Raw genomic sequence first — 13,002 nt, forward strand, 5'->3', positions numbered from 1 at the left:
TTGTGAACCCTGTAAAATTAATATATAATATATATATTGATATAATATATCAAGGAATTCTACTTATTGACTATATACTATGCAAAGAAAAGCACCTTCTCCTGTAATTAAGGCTGCAACCTGATGATTTCATTTGAAAACCCAGTTCTTGTATTATGAGAAACTCTAAATAATCTTCCGCCATCCAACTTTTCACATTTTCTGGGGTTTTTAACTCCATTTTCCTTTTCTAATGTGCCCTGATGTTTGCTTTTCTAAATGCTGCTGAGGATTGCTGCTGAGTGGAAGTGGTTTGCATAACTCTCTTTGCAGAGCAGTAAGTCAGTCAGAAACAATCACTGTGTATTTAAAGCTAGGGCTGGTTTTCTCCACATATGGCAGTTTACATCAGTATTGCATTTCATCTGCTCAGTGAGTGTTTCATGAGGTTGCTCTGCAGTACTTCACAGTTAGCTTTTGTTGATTTGGAGTTATTCAGTGTGGTATAATCAGCAAAATTCACTCATTGCTATCTCTTCCAGACAATCTGTCAATGTGATGAATAACCCAGGGCCTAGCACAGATCCATAGGGGACTTTGCTGGCCACAGTTTCCAATGAGAAAACTGTTTTCTCCTGTTCTTTATTTTCTGCCTCTAATCAATTATTTATCTGTGTGAAAACTTCTGTTATTGTAAGGCAGCTTACTATCCTGGGCTAGTCAAAGTTTTTTTGGAAATCCAAGTAGGCTTTATTGAATGTATCATCCCTGCCTGCATGGCACTGCCAAGGACTTCTAATGAATTAGTAAGGCATGGCTTCCCTCATGCTAGCCATGCTGGCTTGTCCCAACATGTCATACCTCTGTATACATCCACTACTATGTTCTCTAGTGCAATTTCCACCAATCTACTACTGCAGAGTAGACTTGTCTGCTAGATGAAATACACTGCAAAGGATTTCTGTCTGCATCATTTACAAACTATGTCTTAATGGATGTAGCAAAAGATCTCCTCTTCTGAGGTCCTTCTGAAGGGTTAATACTGCTTCTCCTCACTGCACATCCTTTAGCAAGCAAAGTCATCATGGGTAGAGGTAGGTGCAGCCTTCTCTACTGTTTCATCCCACCTTCATAGCACGTGACGTTGTTGGATTGTAAAACTCCATAAGAACATGTTGGCCCAAGGGCCATGTAAAGACTGATCTACGTATTTTTTACACTGCATTTATATTATCAGATATGACTAGTTATTGACCAGTTAATAGCTAATTATTATAACAAACAGTTTGTCCACTAGACCTTATGACGGAAAATCGACTCCGAAGAGTAAATATTTCTAGTGTGTTCCCTCCCTAGGAATAGTAACTGATGAAAAAAGCAGAGAGTAGAATCATTTTAAAATCTCTAGACATATACCTTTGTTATTAAAAATAAGCAGTTACATTCAGTGAAAAAGCACAGGCTTGTAGGAAGGAAGTTAGCTAGGTGTGCTGTGGTGGAAGCTTGCCTCTGGCAGATGATGTAATGATGTAATACACTGTAATTTCACCTCTAACCTTGCTTGGTACTATACCCTGTATGTAGGAAAACCCTGAGACTACAGGCTATGTATTACATCTGTGCAGATGCTCAGCATGAAGGAGGGTCCTGGGGATCTGTGCCTGTTTGGAAAGCAAAGGAGTACTCCTGGCTGGAGATGGGGGCTCTGGAAGACAGTGTGAGTATGGACATATATGGACATGGGGCTGCTGCAGTGGTGCCCTGGGAGCATCCTCCTACTATGCTAGCACTGTACACCCATCCATCCCTGCTTTCACAGGCTCACAAGCCCCAAAGATTTCTCCCGAGATGTTGCTGTATAGGAGCTCCATCTAGTGCTGACATTATATTTTATTCTGATTCCTTATGGCAGCTGGATAAATACACTGATAAGGAGGCAGCTGATTTAGGAGGCTGAATTTGCAAGTGCTAGCCTGCTGTCCAGAATGCAGAGGGATCCTGCATAACGAACGGAAAATGAGAGCAAAATTAATATTCAATTTTGGTTTTGGGTTTGTTTTTTGGTTTTTTGTTTTGTTTTGTTTTTTTGTTTATTTTGCGGGGGGTTTTGTACTATGCTGGTATCATTGAGATGCAAAAGGGAGTTCTTTGCTATATTTATACCACTAGGAGTAGTTGGCTGATTGGTTGATGGATAAACTTATTAATAACAGCAGAAAAGCATAGTACTACTCAGTGATACATATTAAGTTACAAGATATAGCTAAGAATTAAGGTCACCATTAAAGCACAATGTATGTGTATTTAAAAATTCAGCAACGGGGGAAAGAAAGAATAAACCAAATAATTCTCTATTATTAAAAGTAATACATATTGTCTGTATTGAAGATATCGCCAAACACAGAAGGAAGGGAATGGAGAGAGGAAACAGAAATGACTCTTGAGAAAAGAGCAGGAAAGGTTTACTGAACAGGGCCAGTAATGTTTGCTGTCAGATTTGTCCCAACAGGATTGAATGCAACAGTGATTTTGCAGTGATTTCTTTCAAGTGCAGAGTTAAACTGTGACTCCCGTTAGAGTTAAGCAGGAAGGGAATTCTTTAGGGAAAGGAATGATTGCCTTCTCTAATGGACTCATGACTAGATGTCATCTATGCAAAAGAAACAAATAATTACAGGCATTAAATAAATAGCTACTGTTGCATTTATGTCTATTCAAAGTGAATTGCTGATATTTGAAGTAGCCTGTATTTTTAAAGCTGAGACCGCCAGCATTTAAAAACTGGCTGTAACTACTAATATGTAACAAATGATTGTAGGGAACATTTTCTCTATTTCAAATAAGTAGAAATGTTTCTAATGCCTTAAAGATCCAAAGAAAATGGTGTTATGACCACTAACACGTGGGAGCATTCAATGAATAAATCACCAAATGCAAGAATATTTGATTGCTTTTACTGTATGTTCGATGCCTATTATAAACATTTAATAGGCATATCCAAATATACCCAGTAATGTTTTGGGAGCACATCCCATTCTCAGCTGCTTCTGTCAGTTACTGAAGCATCCATGCACTTCTCTACAGTTTGTATCATTTATATTGGCACTGAATTTATCAGGAGCTGCTGTATTCACACTGTGATTTGCTATATCAGAGGTTAATTTATTATGATTTGTTTATTCGCTAAAGTGTAGATACTGAGCTGTAAAGTTCAAGCAAGTCGGGCTAGTATTGGCTGTTTGTCCACCAAGCCCAGTGCTCAGTTTCAGTCTATTCATCTTAATTCTGGAAAGTCCTCTAGGTTCAGTGGGCTTTCTTTTCAATTCTGGAAATGTTTGGGGTCTTCTGCCAAAATCTGTTGAGAGCTGGATTTTGGTTTATAAATTGTGTATCTCTTTTCGTTTGTGAGGGAAAAGTTTAAAGTGAGTAATATTCTGGGGGGAAGGAGCAGGGAAGGAAGAGCAGCCACAGGCCCCTATGTCTGCCATTCTCCACACCTGTTTGCATCCCTTTGAATATTCAGTTGTGCTTCTTACCTTAAAAACTGAAGAAACAAAACAAAACCCACAAAACCAAAACACCTACCTATTGTAAAATTCCATATTCACAATCTCTCACTTGTTTCTCCAACTTGCTCATTGGATGCTGCTTTCCCACTAGCACTAGCGGCTGTGGAAGTTGTTAACCAACTTGACTAATATAACCGTGTTCTGTTAGCTTAGCTGAGTTTGTTTCATTCTGGGCTGCCTGTCCCAGACTTTGCAGGCTGATCAACATTCTCACTGCCATTTGTGGCAGTGTCACACAAGAAGAGGAGATATAAACTGGAGACTATAAATGAGATAGGACTTGACTGTCTTCACTGTAGGAGTTAAGTGTGTGTTTTGAGACTTAAAGAAGTATTCTGGTTTTCTTATTAGCTCTATTTTCTTTAACAGTTATCAGGTTTTGTTCTTTCTTCCCATGATGCTGTGCCCCTCAGTAGTTTCTGATTTTTTGCAAAAGTGTATATGTTGTGAGGAGGTCAGTGATCAGGTCAACAGATGACGGAAATGCCACCCCCCCCCCTTTTGCCAGATGAGTCAGCTTTTGAAAGTTTCTGCTTTTATCATCGTAATATTCTGACCTCCTCACCTGCAAGGAAGTCTCTGAAGGCAGCAATCTCTGTGGTGGAAATGGCTGTATTTTTGTGGAATAAATGCATTGACTTTAAGGTAAGCATAGCCCAGGAGTTTTCCTTATCAGTATTAGCAGTAACTAATACCTAAAAGATGGAATCAAAGCTGATGATAGCACAGTTTGTTCCATGTGGACTCTCAAAGTCTCCAATGCTGTGGCAGGTGTTAGGTAAGGTACTTTGATCCAGAGCTGATAAAATTTCACCTGAAGATTAAGCTACCATTAGAAAGAGATCTTGTTGCGTTTTTTTTTCCCCTCTTGCTGCTTCCAAACCTGCCTTGTGAATACTAGACCTACCAATTGTATTGCATGCAGAGTCCATGAGGAATGATGCTGGGATATGTTTTCAGAAAGGTTTCTAAGGAAACACAGAAGTGCATATATGTTGGAAAGGGCATGTCTTTTAAATTACTTAAATTGTTTATGTTGCACTTTGATTTGTGGGTTTTTTTTTTTACTTCCGTAAAGAACTTACAGACATGCTCTCATTTAAATTCAGCAAAGTTACTTCCCTAGAAAATAGCACTGAGTCACTGATCAAACTAGTTTTGTATAATTCAGTAACATATTTATGTAATACCATTCAGCAGCACAACTTGGAATTAAACTTGAAACCGTAAAATTGAGCTAGTAAGAGCCTTCATTTGAAAAGAGCTTTTACCACGTTGTTCTATGTTTACCTCTAAGTCCTTGGGAAGTGTGATGAAGGACGGCAGCCAGAAGAAACAGCAGAAGAATACCTTAGCATACGATTCCCCAGTATTCCCAGTTTGGGGTGCATATAGTCACAAAAAACTTTTCTTCCTTTTGCATCTTATCACTGTCTCATAGTACCACAGAGAATGTTAGCATATTCTCCACCTAACAGAGCAGCAGATTTAGGAGCTGAAGCCTGAGGGACTAGGGGGAAGGGAATGTACCTGTGTTAGAACATACAACATTTCTGAGAAACCTACCTGCTTCCCGTGTGCCATGATTTAAGCCCAGGCCATAAATCAGAACCACGCAGTCCACCCCCCCACCTCCCCCCCTCTTTCTTCCCCCCACTCCCGGAGGGATGGGAAGGAGAATCGAAAGAATATAACTCCCATGGGTTGAGATAAGAACAGTCCAGTAACTAAGGTATAACACAAATCACTGCTGCTGCCACCAATAATAATAATGTTAAAGGAAATAACAAGGGAACAGAATACAACACCTCACCACCACCTGCAGACCAATACCTTGCCCCACTCCAACAGTGCGCTCGCCCTTCTGTGTAACTCCCAGTTATATCCCAGGCATGATGTGCTGTGGTATGGAATACCTCTTTGGTCAGTTTGGGTCAGGTGTCCTGTCTCTGCTTCCTCCCAGCTTCCTCTCCTCCCTGGCAGAGCATGCGACTCACAAAGTCCTTGGTCAGAGTAAACATTACTGAGCAATAACTAAAAACATCGGTGTTATCAGCACTGTTTCCAGGCCGAAAGTCAAAAAACACAGCACTGCACCAGCTACTAAGAAGGAGAAAAAAAATGACTGCTACTGGTGAACCCAAGACACCGTGTTAAGTGTTTACCAATAAGGCATTTCTAAGTGGAGATCAGAGCATGTTTCCTCTATTCCTGCAAATGTCCTTTCAGCTGCTTCTCGCTGTATCTCCAAATTCACTCTTCACCACTGCAGGGTGGCCTGGCTTCAACAGGAGTGGTGCCTCTTGAAAACCTCAGTTTGTTGCCAGGGAGGTACCTGTAAGCAAGAGGTTTGAGGAACTGATAGCCAGAATCCCTTCTTCTCCCTGTTGCACAAGAGGTCCTGGACAGACCTGTAAAATACAGACCTTCGTGTTTGTGGGTGTGAGAGTGTGAGTGAATGACTTACTGTGAGTGGGTAAAATCAGCCTGGATGGGGATTGCGTGCAATAAAATCATCTTGGCCTTTTCTGAGCAATTTGATTTAGTTTTCCTGCTTTAATGTCATGTGGAAGAAGGAATGCCATTGCATTCCTCCAAGGTCAGTGTGCCTAAGCTTACTGCTAGCTTCTTTTCATTGCCCTTCATCTTTGGGAACCAGAATGCAGTGCAGGATATCATTATGTCATGCAAGTGTGATGCTCCAGGACTCTAATCATGATGTAGGATAATGACCTTCAGGAGATTTAACAGGGCAAATACACTTAAATTCGTAGTCAAAACATCCAGTGTAGACGGAATCTCTGGGACTCAGTTTATGATAACCTACAGATGATTGGCAAGCTGCATCCTATTTCTAGTTACTGCATCAGTATGCAGTGTAAACCAGCAAAAACTAATACGAAATGTTGTGCTCTTAGCTGGGATTCACAGGGACAAAGCATAATGATTTGCTGTGTCCTTCACAGCATATTTTCTGCTGTGCTGCCAAGAAGATCTTTAAATGAAAGTAAATAGTAGGTAACGACTCAGATGATAGTCCTATAAATGCATGCCTATCCTGGTTTACAACTTGAAATTGAGTTTCTTGCACTGCAACTAATTGCTGTGCAGGAAAGGCTTTTGCCTCACATCCAGCTTGTCTCAAAGTCACTTATTTCCATGGTTAATTTTTTAATAATTATTTGTTTCTGTAATTCAATCTGCAGTGGATTTTTATGTCATTTTCCAGTACTGCTCAGTGAGAACCTCAGCTTTGTTCCTGTATTTGCATGAAATGTTGGAAGAACAAATTACATTTCTCACTGTAATTGACTCCTGTGGAGTTACTTGGCTAGGTACCAGCTCAAGACCCTAAATATTTGTTGGAGGCAAATTCTGTTTAGATTTTCAATTCCTGAACTTAATTTTGTTTCAATTTTAGAAAGCATTACTCATTTCAAATCCATATACACAGTCAAGCCAGTCATAAATGCTATTGCAAAAATAAGACTGAAATGCTTGCATAAAGCATTGTGCTTAGCTTGAAATTATAATTAGCTTTTTCCTTTTTATAACTTAAATAATTTTTAAATTATTTTCTGGTTAAGACTATGGAGATCACATTCAAATCTTTTCCTCTGCCATAAGTCTAAAGTTTTTAATTGCTTTTTATTTTAAAGCTGAGATTCTCACAAATTCTTATGACTGCAATAGATAGGGTGTAAAATAGAATACAGATAACTGCAGGATTTCTGACAAAGACCACAACAGTTAAATGCATATGACACAAGTCTGATACGCAGAAATAGTAGGCACAATGAAAAGTGAGAAGTTGTATTCTACTTTATCTAAACTGGATTACAAGAAGGGTGAAAGGGAAGACTGAAAGTGTGGAAAAATTATGAAGATCATACTGAGTGCTATTGAAAAGCATGTAGAGGACAAGGCAATAATCAGGTTTTTGTTGGCAGCTCATTCACTAACTTACACACCTGATCCCTGTTTTTAACTTTCATCCAGTGTCAAACTAAATACTGAATACAAAACCAGGTTTTGCCTTCGTTAGGAAATAATCTTGTTTCAGTCCAGCAAATTAGGCCTATGTATCTGCTGCAAGCATCAAATGAGAGTGAGCTTTAAAAAACCCAAAAACCAAAACCCCACTTTTTAAAATTAAAAAGCTAAGGGTATTCTTAGCAAATGGTGACATTGGAGCTGATAACCTACCATGGTATTGGAACAGAGTTGTTTCTTGATGGACATTCTGTTTTGGTTTCGTCTATTCCTGATTTCTGTGTTAAGATGAAAGACCCTTGGTTGGGTAGAACTGCAGTGTTGGGGTGCAGAGGGTCCCAAGTTTGTGTACCCTGCACAAAATCACACAAAGCAGACAGAGAGGGTTGTCATGGCCCCTGTTGTTTAGGTTCTTCCTCCCTGGGTAATAGGTGTTTTTATTACTTGCAGCCAATGCAATGGAATGTATCTCACTGTGGGGTAGAAGCTACTTGTTTAATTTTTGTTTTGGTTTTGGCTCTTCACTGCAGCCTTTTTTTGTCTTTCAAAGTACTGGTTTCATTCTTTCAAAATATTGTAATTTTTCTTAAAAGTTAGCTGGGCTTCATTAACTTTAAGTACATGAAGAACATTGAATTATTCTAATATCTCTTCTAGGCTGCCTTCTCAGTGCTTTCTTTTCCCCTTGTTGTCTTGAAATCATTAGAACTCAAAGCACAGTGGTGTTAATTTCAGTGCTTATTAAGAAGTTCAAGTATAGCACAGATCTTGAAGTCTTACTATGACAAAAAAATGTTTTTTTTTTCCCTAAACTTTTGTGGCCTGGGATTCCATATGTCACAGTTATTGTCCTCCAGAGAAAAATGTAGTTTACGTCATTTCAGTGGAACTCAACAATAAAAGGTGAATAAAGATGAAAAGGCTCCAGCCAAGATGTGTAATTAAGAGTCTCCTTTTTCTTCTGCATAGAGAAGAAAAATGATTTGCTATAATCTAAAGGCAACTTTTGTGGTTTTGTCTGCTAATATTTGATTTATTCTTTACTGGCATCAGCATGGTCCTAATTTAATAACTAAGTATTAATTTTATGTCAGTTAAAGAGGCTTTTTCTTTGTCTCAAAGCAAACAATCTTGCATTCATGGGTAGTTATCTTCAGATCTACTTCATAAAGCTGTCCATCATAAATACCAGTGTGAGAAAAGATGAGCGTCTTTTTTCTATTGGCCAACAGGCAAAAATACGAGGAAGTGTAAACAATGCTATAAATTGTGATCATACACACCATAAGAAGCTGCTGCACAGCAGCACAGCTGCAGGGTTGAGCAGGCGTTGCTCAGACTTGACCTGGGAGCCCAATGGCTCAAGCAGCCACCCAGGAAGCAGGGCCCTGAGCTAGAGAAGTTTGACCACCCTATTTGGGTTTTCTAGGCAAAACTGTACCTGCAGGACTTGAAGGATATTCTCAGCCTGAAGGTACATCTCACCTGCCATCTCCTCAAAATAGGGACATAATGCCCTCTGTTGCCATCGGAGGTAAAGCAAGAATAATACAGGGTTGCTATAGAGCATTCAGCTGGGAGGGGAGAGATTTCTTGTTGCCAAGACTGTTTTCTATTAGTGCATGACAGTCTCATCTAAAATGCAGAAATATTGAGGCCTAAGTTTCAGTATAAAATCTGGAATTTTGCCTTAGGTACCTACATGAGCTAAAAGCTTTTGATAGTGAGAAGCTCTTTAGTTGAGCAGGTAAAAGCATGGGAAGTGGCAATGCTCAGAAAGTGAAGATAAACAAGTATGGGCTGGAAGCAAGAAGAGAATGGTAGATTCTTTGTTCCCAAGTCTGTATTTCAGAACCTGCTATTTTATTTTATTTTTATTTTTTTTCTATATTGACATATGTGTTTAATGCAGGAATTACGGAAGCGGGCTTTCAAAACTATGTAATGTAGGAAATCAGATTAGATGAGGGATAATCAGAAAGTCTATTCTGCCTCTAAAATAGTCTAGCTTTAAAAAAGCTTTTAAATTACACTCTTAAAATGTGTAACTCAGTTGCATTTAGTGGACCTGTGTCATTTTACAGCTCTAAGTGTATCTACTTTTAAAAGAAGTCTGACTTCCCTGTAATATACAGTGGGCTTTTATAACAAGAAAGATGTTTTCTTCATCAGGACCTGCCTTCTCCTCACACCTTTTGCCTTCTCTTCCCCTGAGAAATAAGGCATCCTATTGCAGCAAGCAGTACTTTCATTCCCCCTGGGTCCTCTGCCATAACCAGCTCTGCACAGAGTAACTGCAAATTGCTGTCAAGATGGCAGGAATGTGCCTGCATCCAGCTAATAGGAAAGGAGTCACTGAATTTTAGGGGGGAGAAGGAAAATGCTGTGCCTGGGGAGAATCCTCTCCTGTGCCCTTTGTGTGGGGTGTTTTGCCTGGGTACAGGCTAGCCTAGCACTATCACCTCTATTCTATGCCTAGGAAGGAGCTACAAGAAAAGCTGACAGTTAAATGGGGAAAAAATGGAGTACAGCTATGAATTCCTCTGAAGATCACCTTTTCTGTTAGCAGATTTGTTGGAAGGTTTGTAGAGGGAGTCAGGACCTCAAATCTTGGAAGAGAGAGTAGAAATGTCCTACTAACCAGATTTTTGAATCTTCGATTGTAAGATATAACTGGTCTGGCAGCTAGGGCTCAATTTTAACTTAAATAACTTTTAAACTTGATTATATGGTGCACATGTAAATAAAGTTATGACCTGCTGTATCACAGTCATGCCAAGGGTTGTTTGTTGTTTCCATATCTGGTGAGAACTAAAGATATATCCAGCTGATGGGGCATTTGTGCAAAAGCTTCTTTCATTTTGGGATTCCCAATCTTGAATTGAAAGCTTTTTGCATGTATAAAAGTCAATGCAATATTTGAAAATGCTCATGGATGTTAAAAATTGAATATTTCTTAGCAAGGGAATCTTTCAACGTTTTATTAGTTCATGTGAAAATGGATTTCCCTTGGATAATAGAAAACCAGCTAAATCTGGGAAGCTGCTTTTAAAAGTCTGAAGTACAAAAATCTTCCAATATAAGATAAATGCAAGTTACACAGAATTTGACACAAGGGATAGAGCAACCAAATCCTGCGAGGATTTAAGCATACAGAATAATGTAAATAGTTTTTACTGTTGCTTCAAATACGTAATAACCAGAAAAGCATCTAATTTCTTAGGGTTTAAGATGGATGCCACATGAAATAATGAATAATGAAAGTAAGCATTTAAATTGCTTGATTCATTGCAGGCATTGTGTCCCTGATCTCCCTGGCTGTCCTGTCCTACGAACGCTACAGCACACTCACCCTGTGCAACAAGCGCAGCGCTGACTACCAGAAGGCATTGCTTGCAGTTGGTGGTTCATGGATTTACTCCCTGGTCTGGACTGTGCCCCCTCTGATTGGTTGGAGCAGTTACGGGGTAGAAGGGGCAGGTACAAGCTGTTCAGTGCGCTGGTCCTCGGAGTCAGCAAAGTCCACATCCTATATCATCTGTCTCTTCATATTCTGCTTGGTCATCCCTGTGATGGTCATGATGTACTGCTATGGTCGCCTCCTTTACACTGTCAAACAGGTAAGCAGCTGAGTGTTACCGATAGTGCAAACTGTTCTGAGGTGTATGTTCCATTTCCCCTCTATCAAATTTGGAAATATTGATGATAGCAAAACAACAAATCATAATGAAATTATAAAGGCCACAGCCTCAAGAAAGCGGCAGGAGGTCTTCACCAAGCTTTATAGTTCTCCTGAAGATCCAGTCAGAGCCGCTAGATGAATATCCATATAGATACTGATTTTGTGTTTTGGAAATACAGTGTTCTAGGAAAACCAGCACATCTGGGTGAAGGTTGCATTTGTATAGAAGCCAGTACATGTTTACCTGCCTATGAATAAGGCATCCAAGAAAACATTTCTTCCTGGTTTTGGATGATGACATTTTAATCATTTCTGCTCTTAATCTGTGGACTCCTAACTCTACTGTAATGCAATTCTACTGCAGTTTGCAGAGTTATCCTAAGGATCAGCTTCTCCCTGTAATTCTAGGCCACATTTAAAAGTTTCCTTAAATACTACTGCTACTACAGTGACAGTTCTCTGACTGGTTTAAGGTTCACCGCAGATATTCCAAAATGAATGTTCCAAAAGACCTTGACGGGGGTGTAGTATTGTGAAGTTTGAATACTCTTGGGGCAGTAATGAAATGATTTAATGATGAATAATAAGAATGAGTGTAGAGGTGATGTCTAAAAAGCAATTCTCTTAAATGTTCAGATTAATTAACTAAAGGTGTTAAATGGGAAAAGGAAAAAAAAGGGGGGATCAGTAAATCCCTGAACAGAGGCTCTCATACAGAATTAAAGTGGATGTAGTTTACTTTTGATTAGTCATAAGGAATTAAGGTTGTGCGCTTTGCATGATTTGTCAAAACTTTCAAAACACTTGAAGACCAAATGGGAAATCTTTTCCTGGTTGAGTACTGAGGGGAGCAGTAAAATCCCTTTGATGAATCACACATTCGTAATCCTCTTAATGCTGTGCAATAGTAATATGGAAAAAAAAAATCATTCCAGTAAGCCATTAAACTGAAGTTGAAGACCATATCTGGTCCCTGGGCAGCAGTATCCTTTGCCATTACCTTAAAGAAAAGAGCAGCATCTTGGAACATGTCCTACTAAAAATATGCAGAAGATTCAACTTTATTAAACTTTTTTCTCTTCTTTCCTTCAGCCTTCACTCCTTTTCCTGGCAACAGCCATCACAACACATGCAAATATTTGTATGGGTGAAGCTCTTGTGGCATGTTCTTTAGCTTCTAGTTCTAAATGTAGACTTGTGTTTATTCACTTTTTTTTAAATTTTGTTTTAAATTTAGTAGTAATTGCACCAATCTGCCTAATGGGTCTCAAAGTTGTGGCAAACATGCTGAGGGAACAAAGTATCATAGGAAAGATACAAGCAATCTATAGCCATTTTGTATTTAGACATGAAGACTGGGTAGGCTTGTGTTGCGGTTTAACCCAGGACAACTGGGTGGAAGACGAGGGTGACTGGGGGAAAAAATAGGAGAAGTAATAGCATTTTCCACAATCCTGCCTTCTCCATCCTCCATGTGCTTTCCAGAGTGACCTGGAAGTCTCTGGGATGCTGAGGTTAGAGGGTTTGAGAAATTTTGTAAGTGGTGGAAGTGAAAAAGAGCTAAACCCAATCTTGCATAATCTTCTGGAAAAGCAGGGAAATAATGCATGTTAAATGCAGAGGAAGTCCAGTGAGGATTAGATCACATCTCCCCTCTAAAGTTGTTACGACTACAGGTCATAACAGCTGCCTGAGAATTTGTGAAGTCTAGAGTAGCTAAACCCTAAATTTTTGCACAAACCTTCTAATGCTTTCCTGGTGTTTGCAAAAGATTTTCTT

At 39.3% G+C, this 13,002-nt stretch overlaps 1 protein-coding gene across 1 annotated transcript in view; it reads left to right on the top strand.

Moving 5' to 3' along the window:
* LOC133279204 (opsin-3-like) overlaps positions 1 to 13,002 on the top strand; it is an 81,171-nt gene that overhangs the window by 13,312 nt on the left and 54,857 nt on the right. The window contains exon 2 of the mRNA XM_061472640.1: positions 10,836 to 11,161. Coding sequence (XP_061328624.1) covers positions 10,836 to 11,161 — 326 coding nt within the window. The remainder of the gene's footprint in view (positions 1 to 10,835; positions 11,162 to 13,002) is intronic.

The sequence above is a fragment of the Pezoporus flaviventris genome, unplaced genomic scaffold (genome assembly GCF_033815535.1).
Source record: "Pezoporus flaviventris isolate CSIRO_AGI_PZ_B2104156 unplaced genomic scaffold, CSIRO_AGI_Pfla_v1 ptg000072l, whole genome shotgun sequence".
Lineage (NCBI taxonomy): Eukaryota > Metazoa > Chordata > Aves > Psittaciformes > Psittacidae > Pezoporus > Pezoporus flaviventris.